At 41.3% G+C, this 19,206-nt stretch overlaps 1 protein-coding gene across 5 annotated transcripts in view; it reads right to left on the bottom strand.

Moving 5' to 3' along the window:
- Positions 1–19,206, bottom strand: part of ARID5B (AT-rich interaction domain 5B) — a 108,584-nt gene that overhangs the window by 18,006 nt on the left and 71,372 nt on the right. For all 5 annotated transcript variants that reach the window (XM_090144836.1, XM_090144837.1, XM_031589940.2 and 2 more), the window contains 3 exons: positions 13,156–13,360; positions 10,810–10,862; positions 3,405–3,502 (listed from right to left, as the gene is read on the bottom strand). In XM_090144836.1, the coding sequence (XP_090000962.1) occupies positions 3,405–3,502; positions 10,810–10,862; positions 13,156–13,360 (356 nt within the window). The remainder of the gene's footprint in view (positions 1–3,404; positions 3,503–10,809; positions 10,863–13,155; positions 13,361–19,206) is intronic.

Here is a 19,206-nt window from a genome sequence, read left to right as displayed (position 1 = left end):
GCAAGGGAACCGCCTGCACGAAGCACAAACAGTAATGACCAAAACAACAACAACTCCTCAGCTCTGCACAGCTCGAGCCACAGAGAGAGCAACAGCCCCACGATGGGAAAACATTAATGCTTTTTATATTGGTAATCATCTGTAACATGAGCAATTAAGTACAGTACTAATGGACTATAGCCAAGAGCCTGGTACTAATATTAAAAACTGACAGAGATGGATAGGTTTGGAAGGGAAACCAGGCTGACAAAGACATTTTATGAAGTGCTGGGGCCTACCTGAAACAACCCAATTGGAGGCAGGTTCAGACCAGCCATGCCTACAGTGACAATAACACATTCACTGGCATTACGTGATACCTGCTATGCTTTAAATAAAAACACCCATTACTTCTACTCAGCAACCTGCACTTTCATTATTACACTCATTAATAAAACAAAAGTTGTCTAACTAATGCACAAATAACACTTACTGAAACACTTACTACCTCGCCTTGTTTTAAAATGAAAACAGTTACTGGAAACACAAACCGTACTGCTTGAAATGAATCAGTTGATAAAGCATGCAGAATCTCCCCTCTGCAGGAGGAACAAGGCCATCACCTCCCCAAGCTGCCTGTCACCCAGGGCCCAGCAGCGGCAGGCGTTGCAGCCTCTCCTGCCATGATGTGTGCTGGGGAGCAGAGTGCTGCCTGCCCTCAGCCACACCAGCACTCCTATAGTTTGACTTGGTTTTAGTGCTTGCCACCTTGGTACAGTTTTTGACTCTTTTCCTCTCTTTTCTTTGAACCAGGTGCAGGGTGTGAAAACCCAGCCTGCAGTGGGGCGCTGGGAGGAGCGTCTGGGAGGCCACATGGGAGCCACGTGCATTATGCTCTTCAGTATCCTAATGCTGTCACTGGAAGGTCACTGCCATCGATGCAGCCTTAGTATGCTCAAGGCAGCATAAGCTACCAGCACAAACAGCTGGTAGCTTCTCCACTAACTTGAGAAAACCTAGTTACCACAGCATGGTGCCCTTGGCATCTAGTTGTGGAGACGGATGGCAGGGCTGATGCAAACAGCAGCACCAGCGACACCAGGGAGCTGCGTGTTCTGCCTCCAGTAAGAAAGGAAAGGCCACTGGGATCCAGAAAGGAAAAATCATGAGGTTTGTTCAACATTTACTTCCCAGCTTAATTCAATTTCCAGTTTAGCTTTACAGCTCACCTTCAAGTTAGAAAATGTATGTGCGTCCTGAATCATTAATGTGCATTCCTGCATTGCAGTTCTAGCTTTAGATTAAATGTCATCTGAGTGCTCTGGCTATAAATGAACATTACATTTACAGGTGCTGTAGTTAGAATTACCAGCTGAAACAAACCATGACAATTTCATTTACTTTTTTTCTAAATCTGAGGCTCAATATAACTTTCCCATGGTAGAAAAAGAGGGTCTAACATCAGAAATCTAGAAATTGGATCAGTCACTGAGGTTTTTTCTATATGAGTTTTAGTTTTTCAGACCAGATTTGGTAAAGCATATCTTATGCCAGCTCAGAACTGATCTAAAAATTCTACAAGACCTTTTTTTCAGCTGCCATCTTTTAACAGCCCTCCACAGAGACCTGAACAATAGGTCCTGCCTCATGTCAGAATTACGTCCTGGCTCTGGAACCCAAGGGCTCACATTTGAGCTCTTTGATGTCTTAAGACTCATCTGGACCATCAGCTAAAGCTGTCTCCTCCCTCAGACTCCTGGCAAGCAGAATTGTTTTTGGGTAGCTGGAAAGACTTAGATACCTTGAAGGCATGATGAATCTTCTCAGCTTTTCTAGTGAGCACAATAGATTGTGGTACTTTGTAGCATATCCCTAAGTAGCTGCTGACTAAGTCACAGGAAGGAGTCGCTGCACATCAATGAGAAGAAGAGCACAATCCCAGGGTTTTGCATGTAAAATAATAAACCACTAGCATGAAAGTAGAAGAAAGAGAGCAGGGTTCATCATGTATTTGTGAATGGCTCATTTATTTTTCCATAGCTAGCGAGGAACTGTTCTCTCAGTGAATCTTGAATTTCAGCACTGAGCCCAGGAACACTTGCTCCCTGCGTGCCCTGAACCCACGGAGCCTGAACTCTCAACATGCCTGGGTCTCCTCTGACAAAAAAAAAAAACAACAGGATTCTGCAAGGTACACCTGGCCAAGGAAAGCTCAGGCTGGCCAGCTTTAACCCAATCAGCTGGCCTGGGTGCAAGAGGAAGACCTGAGCCTCTTGGAGCTGTAATGAGGGAGGGGAAGAGCCGAGTCCAGACAATCTGATGAGTCAATTAGGGCAATCTGTAACATCTGTCAGCAACCCAATGGCAGAGGAAACCCCATCTGACATGTATAGCAACTCACACAATCTGCCCCACTGTTTGGCTCCAAATTCTGTTAAGGTGCATTAGATGGGACTTCTTGGTGCACCCAGGCCCTCATGCCACAGCTGCCACCTGTAAAGGACAGCAATGAGCTTTTTTCTCCATGGCGCGGGAAGCATTTCCCTCGGAGTGGCCATCACATAAAGCACAAAAAAAGGGTGAGAAAATACCCAACACATACAGCTCTGTGCACAGCAAGACCAGCCTTTTCCTGAGCTCAGCACCACAACTTGTTTACACTCTGGAACAAGAGATTGGACTTTCCTTATTTGAGCCTGAAATTGCAGAGATTGTACTAAAATTTTCTTGTCTACAGAAAAAAGAAAAAAAGAAAAAAGAAAAAAAGGGGTTGTTTCTAAAAATCTAAGTAAACCAAAACAACATTCCAGCTCCAGTATTTTATTCAGTGCATGCTGGCTTCACAAGCCCTGGAAGTTATTATCTACATGGGAAGAATAAGAAATCAACAGTTCTGACCAGCAACAATGGCTGCAGAGAAAGACTGTTTGGCAGCAGCTTGCAGGCAGGGAGGAGGGAAGGAATGCAGTGAAGAAGAGGAATGCAGTGCTCTGCATGACCTACAACATTAACAGCACCCTGCATTGTGGGCCGCCCCATTATTTTGATCACAACCACAATTTGCTTAATTGGTATTCCTAAAAACCGACAGAAGACAAGTGTCTGCATCAATTAGCTGTCATTTCTCATTTTTCCTTGAGTATGTTTTGCTCAATTTTTCAGATTCTTTACCCGGAAATCTGTTGTGAAAATTAAGATATGTACCAAAGAAAATGGATGCTTGTTTTATGTATTTAGTCACTGGAGACATATATTGTGGTTTAAATTACAATGGATTATCTGACTAAACTGTTGGGAGAAAATTTACTGTATCTTTAAGAAACCTCTCTCTCTCTCTCCTTCTCTAGTTCTTTATAAAATGCTTTGAAGGTTCTCCAAATTAATTTTTTCATTATTAAACAAGCATTTCAGATTCGTTATCTTACCTTTCATAATGTCTGCGAGTACATGTAGCAGCACTTGTGCTTCCAGGGTTACCACCTAATTCATCATAAATATGTTTCCATTGTCGACGAGCTGTTATCTGTAAAAATGGCAATGGAAAATTTAATCTTGCATCTTTACAGATTCTACAGCGTTTGAGTTCACAACAACAAATGCATGTGTGACACTTTCAGAACAGCATGTACTACAAGAACAATAAAAGCCCCTACAGAATATATAGAGCGCACAAAGCTCTGGGTGTTGGGTTTTTTGTTTTGGTAAGGTAACACTATGCCTATTTTCTCTCGCTCTAAAATGGAGAGATCTGACTGATTCATTATCAAGTCACAAGCAATCCAGCCTCACAAAAGAGAATCTCAATCAATATAGGGTCATTAACCATCAGAAGTTATGCAGACAAATCCCACGGTGAATTATGAAAATGAAGCTAGACCCGTACTCAGCACAAATAATGAAATAATGATTACGTAGTTATTTTAACTGAATTAGAGAAAATAAATCTGCTGCAAAACCCAAATCCACCACAGAATTCTGTAAATCCACAAAAGCATAGTCTGTAACTCTATAGGTTACAAGCTGTTTATTTTTATCCATTTATGTCAGTAAAATATATAGATCAAATAGTAGTGAAATCTTAACATACTCCAATCTTAATATTTGAGCTATGTATTTTATTGGACTACTCCGATGAAAATAAACATCTTGTAACATATTGAGTTGCATACCATGGCTCTGTTTTTTGTACAGAAATTAGGATTATACAGAATAACAGATGGAAGACCTGGCAAAAGAATTGTTTCTGAATACCACTTCATTATTTTATATATTCTGCTATATTTAAAACAGGAAGAAAAACAGGAATAGGACAAGCACAATAGATCACCCTCCTTTGCCTGCAGCTCATAAAGAAGGCCAGTGGAAAATTGTGGGGGCAATTTGGGGAGAATTTTGTCATTTTCTGTGGAATGCTGTGGATTTTAATATATTCAGCCCCGGAGGCTTCTTTGGAGTTACCCACAGAGTAGTCAATGGCATTTACTGAGGAGCTAAAGGCAGCAATCAGAAGAAAACAAATATTACAACTTGCAATCGGAGGCCTGTAATTTTAATCTAAACAAGAGGAGATAGCTACCATCATTAAATATTACAGGGTAAGAGGTATTTCTTTCTAGCTCTACATAAAAGGAAAATCCTTCCTTTGCTGAAATCATTCTCTGAAGCCAAAAGGCTGGCTGGAGACTTAGCATTTGGTATTAGAGTTCCTCCAAGTTCATTGCATGTGCAGTTCTCAGAAAACATCAGCACCAGCTCCAATTCACTACTAGTACTTAGTAGTGCAGATAAATTTGGCACAAATGAATTAATGAAATAAAACTAAACACTCGTCTGAAGAAAAAAGTTCATTTTGAATCTTTTTAAGTCCTTACAACATCTCTTCCCCAAGCTATCCACACTTCAGTCTATTATTTTTACTGAAGGGGTTGAGGAACAGGAATCATAATGAGCTGTAACTCCTGGGAATATTAAAGGATGCTTCTTCTGCAACCTGAAAGGTCAAAAAGCATTGGATCAAGTCCCAGGCTGTAAAGGAAAGCTTGGATGGAAAGCTACCTCTGGTCCTGCCTCCCAAACTTTTGTTATGGGTCGTCGGGACAGGCAGAAGAATAAGGCATGGCCAGAAAGCCCTTGCCTTTCGATAGCTTCCCAAAATCAAAGGTCCCCTGGGGGCTGTTGCAAGAGGCCTTTTATCAAATGTAAACCGGGCAGCCTAACAGGCTAAGGGAGCAAAAATGCTCAAAGCTACATTGTGAGCTATGCTATGCCCTCCTTGCAAGCCCAGCCCAGCTGGCTTGCGAGGCTTTGGGCCAGGACTTCGTCTCTGGCTAAGTACAGTGGGGCTGTGGAGGAATCTCTGAATGAAAGCAAAGGATTAGTCAGCAAGAGGATGACAGCAAGTCCCCTTTTTAAACATGCCCATGCTACTACAAAGCACAGTGTCCATTTTCAAAAGGAACATAGCAGCCTTAGAACCAAAGTCTCATTAACTATGAGCTGAATCCAAAGTTGATACTCAAAGAACAATAGCAAACACAACTTTCCTTAAGGTGAAAGGGGAATCCCTCTGAAGTCACTGGACCTTTATTGGTGTCCATCTCCTCTCGGCTGTTAAAAATAATAGTATTTACACAAACATTTGCCCAGCTTTATCCAATTCCGCCTCTGCAGAGGATCAGAACTGCTTCGCAATTAGCAGAGTTGTGCCCTCCTACGTATAAATTTGACATTCCCTGAAATAAATGTTATTCTAACCAAGCCTGTAGATGAGTTTTCCCCTGCTCTGGAAAGTTTAGTTTTTATGCTTAATAAACTTCAAAGGACTAAAGTAAGTGATAAATTGCATCCTTAAACAATCTGAACAAAATGCAGTGTTGTGGAACCTCACAACTGCCATGCAGGGCAGCACTACTCAAGCTGGATGCTCATGCTGGCCACGTTCAAATTAAGGACTGCTTGCTCTTCTCACTGAAGTCTCTCCCACCCACCTTCTGTAATGATGAACTTCTTGAGGAGTCAGGAAAGGACAGTGGCAATGCTTTGCTTATGGTTACTGTTTGTACCAAAATACCTGCCTTGGTTGCTTTTACATAGTGGTTTTATACTCAGAACTGGTTCATATGTGGTCCTTGTTAGTAACGTGCCCATGACTGGGGCACATGAGAAACAGAAAGGTAGGTAACAGAAAAGTGCAAAAACATTAAAATATTTTAGTTGGCTGAGCAGGGAATTTCCTGTAAACACATTCACAAGTGTCATTTTAAGGGGCATGGAGTAAAGTAAGACAACTAACATTATGCAAAAGCTTTAACAACTATTTCTTAAGCACTTTCATTTCACACTTCTAGTAAATTCACTTTCAGTTTCTTGACTTCAGTTGACCTGCTGCAGTAGACAATGTACAGAGAACAAAGTTCTTCACTGCTTTAGTTCTCCAATTTGTTTTTCTCTGCTCCCACCAGTATATACATCTCTCTTAGTGTCTGCCACAATTCTAAGAGCACAGGATGCTCCAGGCTCATCTACCAATCAAGGAAATTGCGAAGGCCAGCCTTATCTCTGACAGCTTTCCTCCCCAATGCTGGCTTCAGTTTTATATACAGTGGTCTTCTGGTTTGCAGACCCTTCCCACAGTTTGCTCCCACCTATAGCTCCAGAGTCCTAGACCATGGCCACTGGGATTCAGGGGCGTTGAAAACCTGCATGTCATCTTTCCCTGTTAGCAGAATCTGGAGTTAAGCAAGAGACTGCTCAGTCCAGGGACCTGAGAGCAGATTCAGATCTTGTTCCTGTAAGCACAGTATTAGGCAGTGACTGGTACTCAATAGCAACCAAATTAAAGCAATGATCTTATCTATTAAAGTAGAGGACTGTTTATACAAATGCTTTTAATGGCATCTTCTGCTTTGAGGAATGTATGATTTCTCCATTGCCAATGCCAGCTTCTTGCTCCAAATTGAATGGGGGATTTTCTGGTCATGGTACATGATCTTCGTGAGGCTCTTCAAAACAGAGCTCTGGCAATTTTTTGCATTCCACTGAAATATCAGTTCCTTTGGGCCTGTCCAGACACAGAATTTTTGTATGCATCAATCATTAATTTCTAAAAACTAAAGTAATTTATTGTTGCTTCCAGAAGGCAGCAACTAAATGGGATCCCACTGACCTTCAGTGAAACTTAAGGGTTAAGATCCACCCGATTTTCTTTTTACCCTTTATCTTTCTAAGACATCTGCAGGTTAAGCCCATTCAGCACGACAGTCTTTTACAATATGCCAAGGCATTCCTCCTATGTTGGCTCAGAAGGAAAGAAGCCACCTCAAGACTTGCCAAAGACAACTCTTGAAATAATTCCTGGAAGTTTCCCATCTCTGAACATCTGCATCTTTTACTCTCTTGACTTAGGGTGACTGACAAAATTGCAGTCCATGGATGTTAAACGCGACTGCAGCTGAGCCCCCTGGAATGTGACTTTTCTTCCAAGGATTTGGGGACATTTTAAATCATTCATACTGTGAGTGCTTGCTGTAGAGAGTGCTTTCCAATGCACTCTCTTACTACGAGCAATAAAGATGCTTATTTCATCTACTTTACTGGAGAGAAACATGATCCCACCAATTCAAAAGAGACAGTTTTGTCTGTAAAGAGGTTAGACCAATTTGCACGGGATCCTAATTTTATTAAGGCTGTACTATGTCCAATCAGAAATACATGGGAGTGTGGTATTACACTGCTACGGAGGACAACGAAGAATTAGCAACCGAACAGATAATGGAGAAATAAGAAATTATTCTCACAAGCAGTCTAACTGGAGAACCATTAAATAAAAACATAGGACACACAATGATGACTTGACACTACTAAATATTCTGTATGTACAGCTAATAGTCTCTGCTACCAGATTCATTCCAGTATCTGAAACATAAGGAAAGACAGACAGATAGTTTAGAAAGTTATTCTCTGCACTTCAAATGCAATCTCTGGCAAGTTTCATTCACTTTTAGATCCTTAAACAACAGGCCATACATTGTTCTGTGAATCTTTTTCAGCAGAAGCTGAAAAACCCTGTACATAGCCTCTGCTTGATTCTCATTTTTAAAATCTCACAATGGCATCTGTACAAGGTGGACAGGGCAGGGGTTGAAACTGAAAATGGGCCAAGTAGCACTGTTCTGCCAAATATGAGCATGTAAACTGCTATAACTAGGGAAGTTTCTACACTCACTTCTAAGTAACTTGTCACCTAACCACTCTAAGTTCCAATATGTGATTTTAACCAGTCCAAAATTCACTGCCAGCTCAGAAAGCAGCTGTTGCACGCTGAAGACAAATATCTACTTGTAAGAATTCTTTTCTTTACAGTACTTCCAAGAGAAAAAGCTGAATGCACAAACCAGAATGTGAAATTTAAAAAAAAAGGTAAAGATGATGAAACCATTATAAGAGACTCATCCAAGCCAGATGACAGGGTCTGGTCCATACAGATAAATATGCTAATCAGGGTAGGCTCCTGTCACCCTAAAACTGAAGAAAGCCTTTGCTCTGCACATAACTTCTCATCAAAAATAGTGCAAATGAATCACAATCACAACTATTTGTGAGAATGGTGGAATCTCGCTGTTACTGAACTACAGCACTCACTTGAAATTTTAAATATGGGACTATGTAAACCTTCCTAAAATTCTGGAACTGAGGTCCACATTATCCCAGTCATCTGTTGCCTTTTGAAAAATGAAACCCAAATCAAACATAAGAGTCTTTCATTGATGCTCACCATAATGAAATATATATACAGACAAATGCAGTTTGGCAAGCTCAGTTAATACAAACCAGCTATAAATTTCTAAAAAAAATGAGTGTGCACAGGTCAAAGTTTTACAACAGCTAACTGTTTAACATCCAGAAGGCAATACAAAGCAAAGGCACATCCATATTGAGGGTGAGATGTTAACAAAAAAGGATGACATCAAACAGCCTCCATGTACAACCCAATTCATATCAGCACGGTCCTCTCAACTTCAGCTCTTTCACAGAAAGAGCACAGAAGCCACTCACAGCTGTAGAAACAGCCCATCACTTCAGCAGAGATGCTCCCAAACCAAGGCTGGGCTCCCAGGTATGTCAGACAGCTTGAGCTCTTACTGCTGTTTTCATCAAAGGTGGCAAATTCCCCCAACCAAATGGGAACATCTATCACCAAGGAAAGGACAGGAGAGAATCCCTCTGAGAGAAGGATGGATTGATGCTACCCTGTATGAGTCTCATGCGTGTGAACTTTCCCCTCTGATCCTCTCATGTTTCTTCTCACATAGTCTGCTGCTGTCGGTAAACCTGGCTCTCTAACATCTTGTTCAGAAACTCATCCTCCTGTTCTTGCTCCCTCAGGCACTGAGGTTCACCTTCTTCACCATCTCTAGATGCTCCTGCCCTCTCTCATTCTGGCACTAGAACTCAGCATTCTTCAGCAAGCCCCCACTTTGGCAGCCCTTTTGCTCTCAGTCTCACCAAGCAGATCTGAAATGCTGCTGCCTTCCTGAGTGCTCCAAACACCTCATTCCCCTTTCAGCCTTCTCTTGAGCTCTGGATCAAGATCAAGATTTTAGCCCTCGCTTTCATTGTGCTTTACAACTCACAGCAATTATTGTTGGCTCATAATTTCTGTAACGATCTATCTGTGGTAGCTATTCATGCATATATACTCCTTAGCAGACCTACGCACGCTCCTGTACATAAGTATGGTATGTGCTGGTTAATGAAAGATATAGAAATAACAGAAGCCAAATCAAGCACGTGTTTTTGTTGAGAATGTCAGATTCCGTGTTTCACAAAATCCTAGCTACACCCATGCTAATAAACTTGGGTTGTTAATTTACAGAACAATATGCTTTATTGTAGGGAAGGAAAACAGTGAGTTCTGTATTCTGCTTCAAGTGACTTTCAGTCTCCTGATAGTGCATTTCTTCTTGTCAGTTCTCTACAGCACAGATATGTCCCAGATTACTTCGTAAACAAAGCAAAAATAATTTCTTTCATCCAACTGCGGCAGGAACTGAACAACTTAATCTGATCATTGTGTGCAAAGAAAATATTTCCAATGACGACATCTTCCTATGTCAATTGGTTTTTATTACAGATGTCATCTCTATGTGCCATATTAATGCAGCTCTTTCTTCTCTTTTCAAGATTTTAATCTAAGTTTGTTGCTCTAATATTTTATTGGTTTAAAATACATGCTGTAAAATCCATGGCCTTCAAATTTTCCTGTAAGCTAAAAATAAACTGCTCGTCAGATATGGTTAGCTGATAAAAAGTGTCAGAGACTTTTCTGAATTACTTTGATAACTTCCTGTTTATGTGGTACTGACCCTTGTCTAATAAAGTTCTTTTACACTTGGAATAAGAGAAGATACTGCAGCATACTATTCCTTAATGGACAATGCTGATTACTTTTGAAAGCCTTTAATACATTTCCCATATTAGACATGAACAGATGTCAGGGATGTTGCCAAGTGAAATTTCTTTTATGCAATCTTGGCTTGTTGTACAATAATAGCCCTTTCTCAACATGGGAAAAAATTACAGACCCAACTAATTTCCTTGACAGGGAAGAGTTACATATGTTTTCCACTTGTAGCTTTTACGACAAGTTTACAATTTTGCCAAACCTGGAACTAATTGGGACTGTTTCCAAAAACGGTCCAATAAACCCACAATGTGTACAGCTAGCTTAAAATGCAGCAAATGATTGTTTGCTTTTACATTTTTTTTTTTTTTCTAACAGGGAAAAGTCAGATTGCACAATTATTTCATTTAAGTTACTTAAACACTTACTGTTTCATATCCTCCCAGTTTTTGAGCAGCTTGAAACATAGTCCAAAGGTTAACTGTTAGAGGGACAATAAGTATTTAGATAAGCATTGCATTAACCAACATATTTCAAAGAAATGTAAATTAAACAGTTATTTAAAAAGTAGAAAAAAAAAAAAGCTCACAGCCCCTGAAAAAGCTCCTGTGAAACATTTTCCAAAGAGGTATTTACATAATCTGAAAAGTAAATATTAGCCTGTACTATATATATATATATTTAATTACATATAAGAGAACATACTTAGATTCCTTAACAGGACTGGAAAAATACACTAAGACAAAGGTAATGGGCTCATTTGACTTTGCTGATAAGAAGAACAGTACAGTGAGACTGTAGCATGTTTCCATAACTTTGATAATAAAAATTACTCATTGGGAAGAATGCTGCTTTTAATTATTTGTTTAATACTGATTTTATTAGCAAGCAAGCATGAGCCACATACTAGCTCACAAAGCCTATCGATTAAACAACAATATCCAATATTTACTGCAGCTCAGATAATGGCCTCCATAATCAATAAGCAATAAGCTGCGTTCTAATGGATCCTGTGTAAATGAACCCGGGGGGAGCACAAATGAAAATTACCATAGTAATTATGTGGTCATGCCTTGCCCCTGGCTGTGGGGTGAAAGGAACAGAGGTAACTCCTTCAAAAGGCGTGCTGGGAGATGCTTGTTGCTTCCTGCATAATTTCTTCCCTCTCACTTCTCATGCTGGTCTTATTTCATTTTATTCTTTTTGTTTTATGCTAATTGACAGCAGAAAAACTGATGTCACAGCTTTATGTAAAGTCAGTGCACTGTTCCTCCAGGAAGCAGTGGCTCCCAAAAGACACGCTGTTTTCACTTCAGGCCAGACTCAGCAATAATGCTTCAGAACACAGAGGACAGGATCTCCTCTTCCACGGGGGGATGCTCTGATGCAGTGTATACACTGCTCATTCCCACTAACCTATTTATATTGGCAATGTTTGCACAAGTCTTGCTGGACAAATACAGAGCCCTGTCCTGCAAACATTTCTGCTCTTCTCAGTGTACTTACTCTTGGCATTTAAGTATTTACTGGATCAGGCCCCTAATTTATAATGAATGACAGGCAACTTTCAGTGTATTTCAGCTATATGTTAGGAGAGGACCCTAACTTGTATGGGGAATTTTAGAAATAATACCTAAGCTTGTCTTTCAAGTCCACCTTGCCCCCACGTGCAAGGGGGCACAGAATAAAACGGGGGGGGGGGGGGGGGGGGGAAATCCTCTCTTCAACACAAAATGTTCTAAAAGCCTCATTGAACCTTGTATTGCTTCAAAGCTATCAAGAGCTTTGCTTAGGCCTTGATTTAATCTGAATCAATGCATAATGCAACGAAGCTGTTCATAGTACATTAATTTTACTTCCATTTCAAGCAGCCAGTTTTCAGACAAACATTGTAATCATTCGGAGTTATATAAGTTTATAATGGCTGCTGGAGGCCTGTTGCAATCAGTGCCAATTGCTATTAGGTATGTAAATTGTTATGTAAAACACACAGGTTTGACATTCTTCATCAAAATAACACATGGTTTTAATCTACGAGATAAATTAGAGTAAATAATATTTCAATCCATAGAGTCCTCCCTATAAGGAAAAAAGTATCAATCAGCCTATAGATAAGGAAAAAAAATACCCCCTTCTACAGCTTTTGTTGGAAACTCTAGATTGCACTGCAATATTTATGTAGAATTTAGTTACAACTGTATCTTCTCCACCTACAATTGCTTTACAGATTGTGGCACTACAAACTGTACATGCCAAAGCAATTTTAAACACTGCATTCTGTATTAAACAGATACAGTCTGGTTTTATATTCTCCAAAGTCAGTAATTTATTAACTATAAACACATTTCTGGGCTGAAAAATCTGATCCCTTTTGTGCCTTTCTTGACCACCTTTAAATGTCCTCCTTTAATATTTGTCCTTTCATAAAGAACATCTGGGCACAATAAACATACGTCATGTTATTAGCTCAGAAGAAAGGCATTACAGACGCTGCAGATTTACAAAACAGAAAACTAGAGAGTTTTCAACATGCCTATTTCTAGTCATAATCAGTGGATTTAAACCTATAAATATCCGGCAGCAACTACCCCAAGAAGGAAGAGATGCAAATCTAGGCATATGACAGTAAAATGCCTGGACTAGAAAATGCATAGATATAAACATGTTCCCCCCATCCGTAAGGCTTTAAAACAGGCTCTGTGTGCAAATACTTTCTCCAGAGAAGCCAAACCGTTCTAAAATGTCAACAAGAAAGTGAGAAAAAGGATACTTACTCTGCTTAAAACCTAAATAGGGTATTCGTTCAATTGGTGTTTTCCTTTCTTTCATATATTTATAAAGTGCCACAAGGAAAGCCTGCTCATCAGCTCTGCATTCTTCACCTACGGCAATCTTTGATTTATCCTCACTTGAGCCTTTTTTACAGTTGCTGTTGTTACTCTTGGGTTTGGGCAAAGCTGACTTAGCCTCACATTTTACCTGGGAAAAAAAGAAGATGTCATATCAGATCTGGGTAACCTTTAATTTTCACTTAAAGAACAAATACCCACTCCTAGCAGAATGGATTGCTGAAAAAAAAGGAGGCCAAACCATGCAACTGTGTTTGAGGGGAAACAAAGGAAGCTATTTTTAGAGCTAAATGTCTTGTTCTGAATCTTAGTCACAACATTTTTAAATAGCCACATCTTTAAATCATTATAACCCATTGGTAATGCTCTCCAGATCTGCATTTTTATGACTATACATTGCTATGTCACAGACAGCTCCCATCTCTCACATACACTTGCCATTAGCAAGTCTAATAATAACCTTTGTTCCAGGACTGACACTGAGCATTGTCAACTCCCGCAGACAACCCTTGGAGTTGAGGGTGCTCAGCCCCTTCCAGGAACGCTCAGCAGCCAGCTCGGAAAAGACTCATTTTTCTCTCCTCTGGCCCACCAAAATAGACACAGACCTTGGCAGGCCTTACCCAGGCAGAACCCTCAGCGCACATGAGCAGAGGTTCTGCTGTAGCACAGACCTAAGTCAAAAGGGCTTGAGCATCTGCTTGAAGTTAAGCACAGCCCCAGGTACTGAGCAGAAGGAAGAGACTGGTTACAGCAGCCTGTCCCACTATGCTCCCGCAGCCCCAATGCATGTGAGTCTCACAGACCCCACTGGCCTTCCCAGCAGACTTGTCAGTCAGGAAGACAACATATTGCAACCACTTTAACCTCTCATCAGTATTCAAACCTAGGAACTGGCTTCATCTTGCAGTTCAACTTGGAGATAATCCTCACATGGAATCAATCAAATTACAATTTGAGCACTCCCATAATTTATGTGAAGCAAAACCAAAAGAGCAGAACCTTGCAAACTGATGTTTCAAAACCCTCCATTGTCCAAGGTGGGACGAATGCATGCCCAGTGAGAAGCTGCCCACTGCAAGGTAATGGAAGTGCTAACAGGCTGTCTTGGATTTGCAATGTCCTGTCATTGCTTGCAAGAGCTGTGAAGAGCCTTCTGCAGCTCCACACCTGAACCAAGAGATGTCCTTTGTGCTCCAGAGTGAGCACCAAGAGCCAGCACTGGGTATCTTGAGAGGAGAGCAGAGGGAGCAGCACATCTTGAAGAGGGGAATTATGGTCAAGCAAAATACTGACCCTCCTTTTTCTGCTTCCAACCAGGTGCTTTGTGGGCACTTCTTGACATTTTGGAGGTAAGTGCTATGGCCAAACAACAAACATACCACTGGAACAACCATATGCTTATTTTATCTCAATAAATAGATACCTCAGGCTCAAGGAAAGCAAAATCTTTTCTTCTGCATTGCTCCAAGATACTAACTCCACAAAAAGCACTGGTTTAGGGTCAGCTATATCCACAGTTTTCTACAGACACTGGGCAAGGCAATGCTAGAGGGGAGAAGCGGTGGCACTTTTCCAAGATACTCGATGCCACTGAAAGCTCTCCCTGTAGGACGCTGCAGGGTACAGGCTTGCTCTGCCCAGGATACACCCCAAGTACAGGAAAGTGGACTTCCTGCATGGTTTTTCCTCATCCCTTACTCCTGAAGTTTGTTTCCTGTATTGCTCAATAGTCGCTGGTTGCATGTTACAAAGAGATACTGTCCTCCTATGGCACAAGACACCATGCTTTGCCTTTTAGTAATAGATATGCTCACTGATTGAACTTCAGTAAAGATCCTGGGTTTCATCCAAAACTCAATGAAGTTAAGGGGAATTTTTTTCCTACTAAGTGAACTTAGGATTTCATCACTTCACTTTTCAGTTCAGAGCTGTAATCCCTTGACTTTTTTACTTTGGCTCCTTGCAAAACTGTTTAATAGCTTCCCATATAAAGTTTAGATTATATTGTCAGAATGTTCAGTGCTATACCAAAGACTGGGTTAACACTTCCAGTGCAAACCCATAATTTCATTAAATATAGAATTTTTAATTTGAACTGCAAATATGTGCAAGCTAACACATGGAGTAAATTCACTGGACCTGAGAACAGCTTCTCAAGTTTTGAAGGTCTCTGGCTTGGTAAAGTCAGTCAGTCAGTCAGTTTGTCTGCCAGTCAATCTCAACCTTTGTATTGTGTTTTAATTTTTGAAACCAGGCAATTCAACTATGCTTGCAAAGACAGCCTGGGCACAAACGCTAAATCAAATGAAAGCTCACTTCTCTGAAAGCTAACTAATGGTAAGGGATGTTACTCCCAAAGAGACAAAAGGAAACAAAGAAAGTATCATATAAAAAAAGCCACTGGGAATGAGAAACTCCATGCTACGCATAATGTCCTTCTTTCCAGCACATAGAGAAGAGAGGTCAAAGCGCCTGTGGACCTCAAAGGTGCCAAAATGCAAGGAAAGGCCTCCAAGCAGTGCCAGGTTCAGAGGAGCTCTGATGAAACTGAAATATTTCAACTGCACATATTGGATGCAAAGACTCATTTCTGGCACTTCCCCCAGGTGACAGGAGGCATGAATGAGTGCTGTGACCTCTGATTAATCAGAAACAAAAGGGCCAAGCATCATTCTGGATAGCACCGGTGTAAATCCAGTATAAATGCACTGCAGTCAGAACTTTGTTAGATTTGCACCACGGACCAGAAATCAATTCCCTCTCTCAAAATGCAATTCTGAATCTTCCTAAAAGGCAAAGCTGTGGTACAAAACGCAGCATTTTGCTTGGCTTCACTCTCTTGTCTGGTCCAGTCAGAAAGCAGAATGAACTTGTTGTAAAGAGGGAGTTCCATTTCCAGAGGAGGTAAGCTCTTTCGCTGCAGCTTCGTTGTGCACAATACACCCAGAGCGAAGCCGAGGGCTAAGGTCCTGTAAGGCAGTCCAGAGCTGCAGCATGGTGGCCGGGCTGTGCTGCGGTGGGCTCTGGAAACATCTGGCCACATCTGCCTGTGTGCTCAGGCAGAGGTGTACGAGCCAGGATCAAGCAGCCAGAGAGCATCATGGGTGCAGTAGGGGTTTGTTTTCTCCTGCCAGAGGTCACACACACAGCAGACCACTACAGAGCTGTATTTTAGAGCTTCAATCAGATAAAGTCTGAGGCTCTCAGAATAAATCTTCACGTCTGAGAGCATGCCAGGCCACCTGTGGCCGCAGGAAAAGCAAATCCTGGCAACTTTTAAACTAATTTCCCAGATCTTGCCATATAAATGAAGTGAGAGATTTACTTTAGCATTTGCACTAGGAGATGTAATGAGTAGATTCATTTGGGGACAATTTCCATGTGTAACAAGTTAATCCTTTCGGCTGTTCAGAACAGCCGTATCAGCCAGTTCTAAAAGGCCTTCCAGTGCACTTTTACACACTTTGGGAATGCTTGTTGGGAGCACCAAGTAAGAAATGTTTGCAGGTACAGCGAGGGTCATGCTGGGGCCTGTGGATCACACGAGTTGGTCCAGCAGTGCTGACATGGACAGTATGACAGCCTCCAGGTGCCCTCCAGCAGAGCCAGGCCTGCCTCACCAAATGTCCCAGCAGGAGGTAGCTCCCATCCTTGCCAACAGGCAACAGGAGGATGCAGCACCCAGACACCAGATCACAAGCAAGAGATGGCACATGACTACGCCACTTTCTAGCAGCAGCTGGAGGCCCCAGACTGCAGGTCTGTCCCCCTGTGGCTCTACTTCCACCAAGCCACCTATACTCAGTGCTTCTACCCAGCCAAACGCTCTTCTGTGCCAACTTAACAGCAAAAGCCTACAAAACAATCTGTCTGCTCATGGCTCAAGGTAAACATGCCTCATGAAATCTAAATTGCACAAATGTATAAAGATTTCTAGTCAGTGGCAGCTGAGAACACAGAATGCAGCAAGTCAATACAAGCGTGTGGTCTGCGTCGGTCTCAGCACCATCTCTGCTCCTTCCCTGCCCAAACCCTACAGTCCCTGACTCTCCGTTGGAGCTGTATGCCCAGTGTGCTGAAGTCAGGCTGCAGTCAGATGCTGGGTGCCATCAACTGAGGATGAAAGCTGCACAACTTCTGTTTGAAAGGGATTTTAGCTGGAACTGGGCCAGGACCATCACCAAAACTTTTTGGCACCTAGCACAAGTGGCTTTGTCCTATTTACTCTAGCGGTTTTCAGCTCTGCTTTTTATGGACCCGCTGTCAGCATTCATCAGATCTGGAGCAAGACTAGAGAAGAAAATCGGATGGTGAAGCTAACATGGAGCCTAAGCTGATGACTTCACAGCTCAGTGTTCCCACAAGGAGACGACAGCAGGTGGGCCTCCATCCCTTGTCCATAGATTTCCACTGTCCCCAGGAACCCACTGGCAGGGTCTCTAAAAGTGTAGTGCATCTGCTTTGGAAGGTTTTTGATTCACTGCTCCTCTCTTACTGAAATATTTCCACAACCCTGAAACACAGATTGATGCGAAGAGCCAGAGTGAAGTCAGTGTGACTACATGCAAGGACATTATATCATGAGCACGTCTATTATTTATAATGAAATTAAGCTGGCCAAGATAATTAATGCTATTAATATCTGCACAATGATGAGCACAGTATGACTAGATAAATAGGCAGAATTACTTCTTATCTGAAATATCCTCTCATTTGACTAGTAGGGTGAACCCAAATATAAACAGAGAGGGTAAATAATTTGGTATGAAGTGTGTGTTGTTTTTAATTATCTAGTACCTATGCATCAGGTGCCAAAGAGCAGGGTGCTTTGACAACACAGCACATGTTGCATTTTGCTAGGAATATTTTAACATGAGAAATGGCTGAGAGTGGGGGAATTAAGGCAAATTGAGACATTTTCACGCTGCAGATTTTGCACATTCTTCCGCAGAGCAAAAACATTCAGGCAAACTCTATAGCATCTGGCAGGACCCTGCAACTCAGCACACCAGGCTTCATCGCCTTTTACCACGCCTGTCTAACACGATAGTACAGCCTCCAACTGAGCACAATAGGGCACAAAGAGAAGAGAAACAGTAACTTAGGGGCAGAGCTTCATCATGAACTTCAGCCTCTTTTATCGTCATCAACAGAAGGCACAATTTTAACTGAACTCCTAGGGAGGAGGAGGAGGTGGAATTTAATTTGCCTTCCTATGAGAAACCCAGAGCAGAACACTTCCACTTGACCTCTTTAACCTCCTAATCTCCCAGGACATTCACTGCCTATAACAATACGAAAGTAAATGGATCTATAGATTCACTGTATTTCCTAAAGAGATGGTCACAACAATGGGAGCATTTTCCAGATACACATCCATCTAATTTAGTGAAACAATGGACTCACAAGGAGTTGGGTGAAATACTCATGCTATGCAAATATACCGTTAGCAGGGGCTCAAAAGTATCAACAGTGACAAAGTTCTGACAGAGATAAAAATCAAGAAGTATTGCTCTAAGTAATTTTCCATCTTTGCATCTTACAGTTTCAAATTAAATCATCTTGAAAGGAGCCATTTGTGCTGCTTTTATTTTAAGAGAAAATCAAATTCCTATTTAAAACCACACATACAACAGAGAAAATAGGACATAAATTACATTACAAAAACTTCATTTTTAAGTAATTTTAAGTAAAAGACACAAACCCACAAATAACTAAGAGATACGCCCATAAACACAAAGCAAGGATTCAATTTTTACTTTCAGCATGGGCTAGGCACTGCAGCATATAAAGAAGGCTCTTTAAAACAGACCCTGGAATGAATATGCAGCTCAACGTGAAGTATTAAAGAATCTGTCTTTTCTTTTTTTTTTTTTTAGCATTAGTACTGAATTTCTTTCTCACCCCTTAACCCCCCCCCCCTTTTTTTAAAGTCAAGATTTTAACATCAGGGTAATCTCATTTGTGCGTGCT

This window comes from Phasianus colchicus, chromosome 8 (assembly GCF_987193195.1).
Source record: "Phasianus colchicus chromosome 8, bPhaCol1.hap1.1, whole genome shotgun sequence".
In the NCBI taxonomy this organism is placed as follows: domain Eukaryota; kingdom Metazoa; phylum Chordata; class Aves; order Galliformes; family Phasianidae; genus Phasianus; species Phasianus colchicus.
Note: the sequence above shows the minus strand (reverse complement) of the source record. Positions and strands in the feature narration are given on the sequence as shown.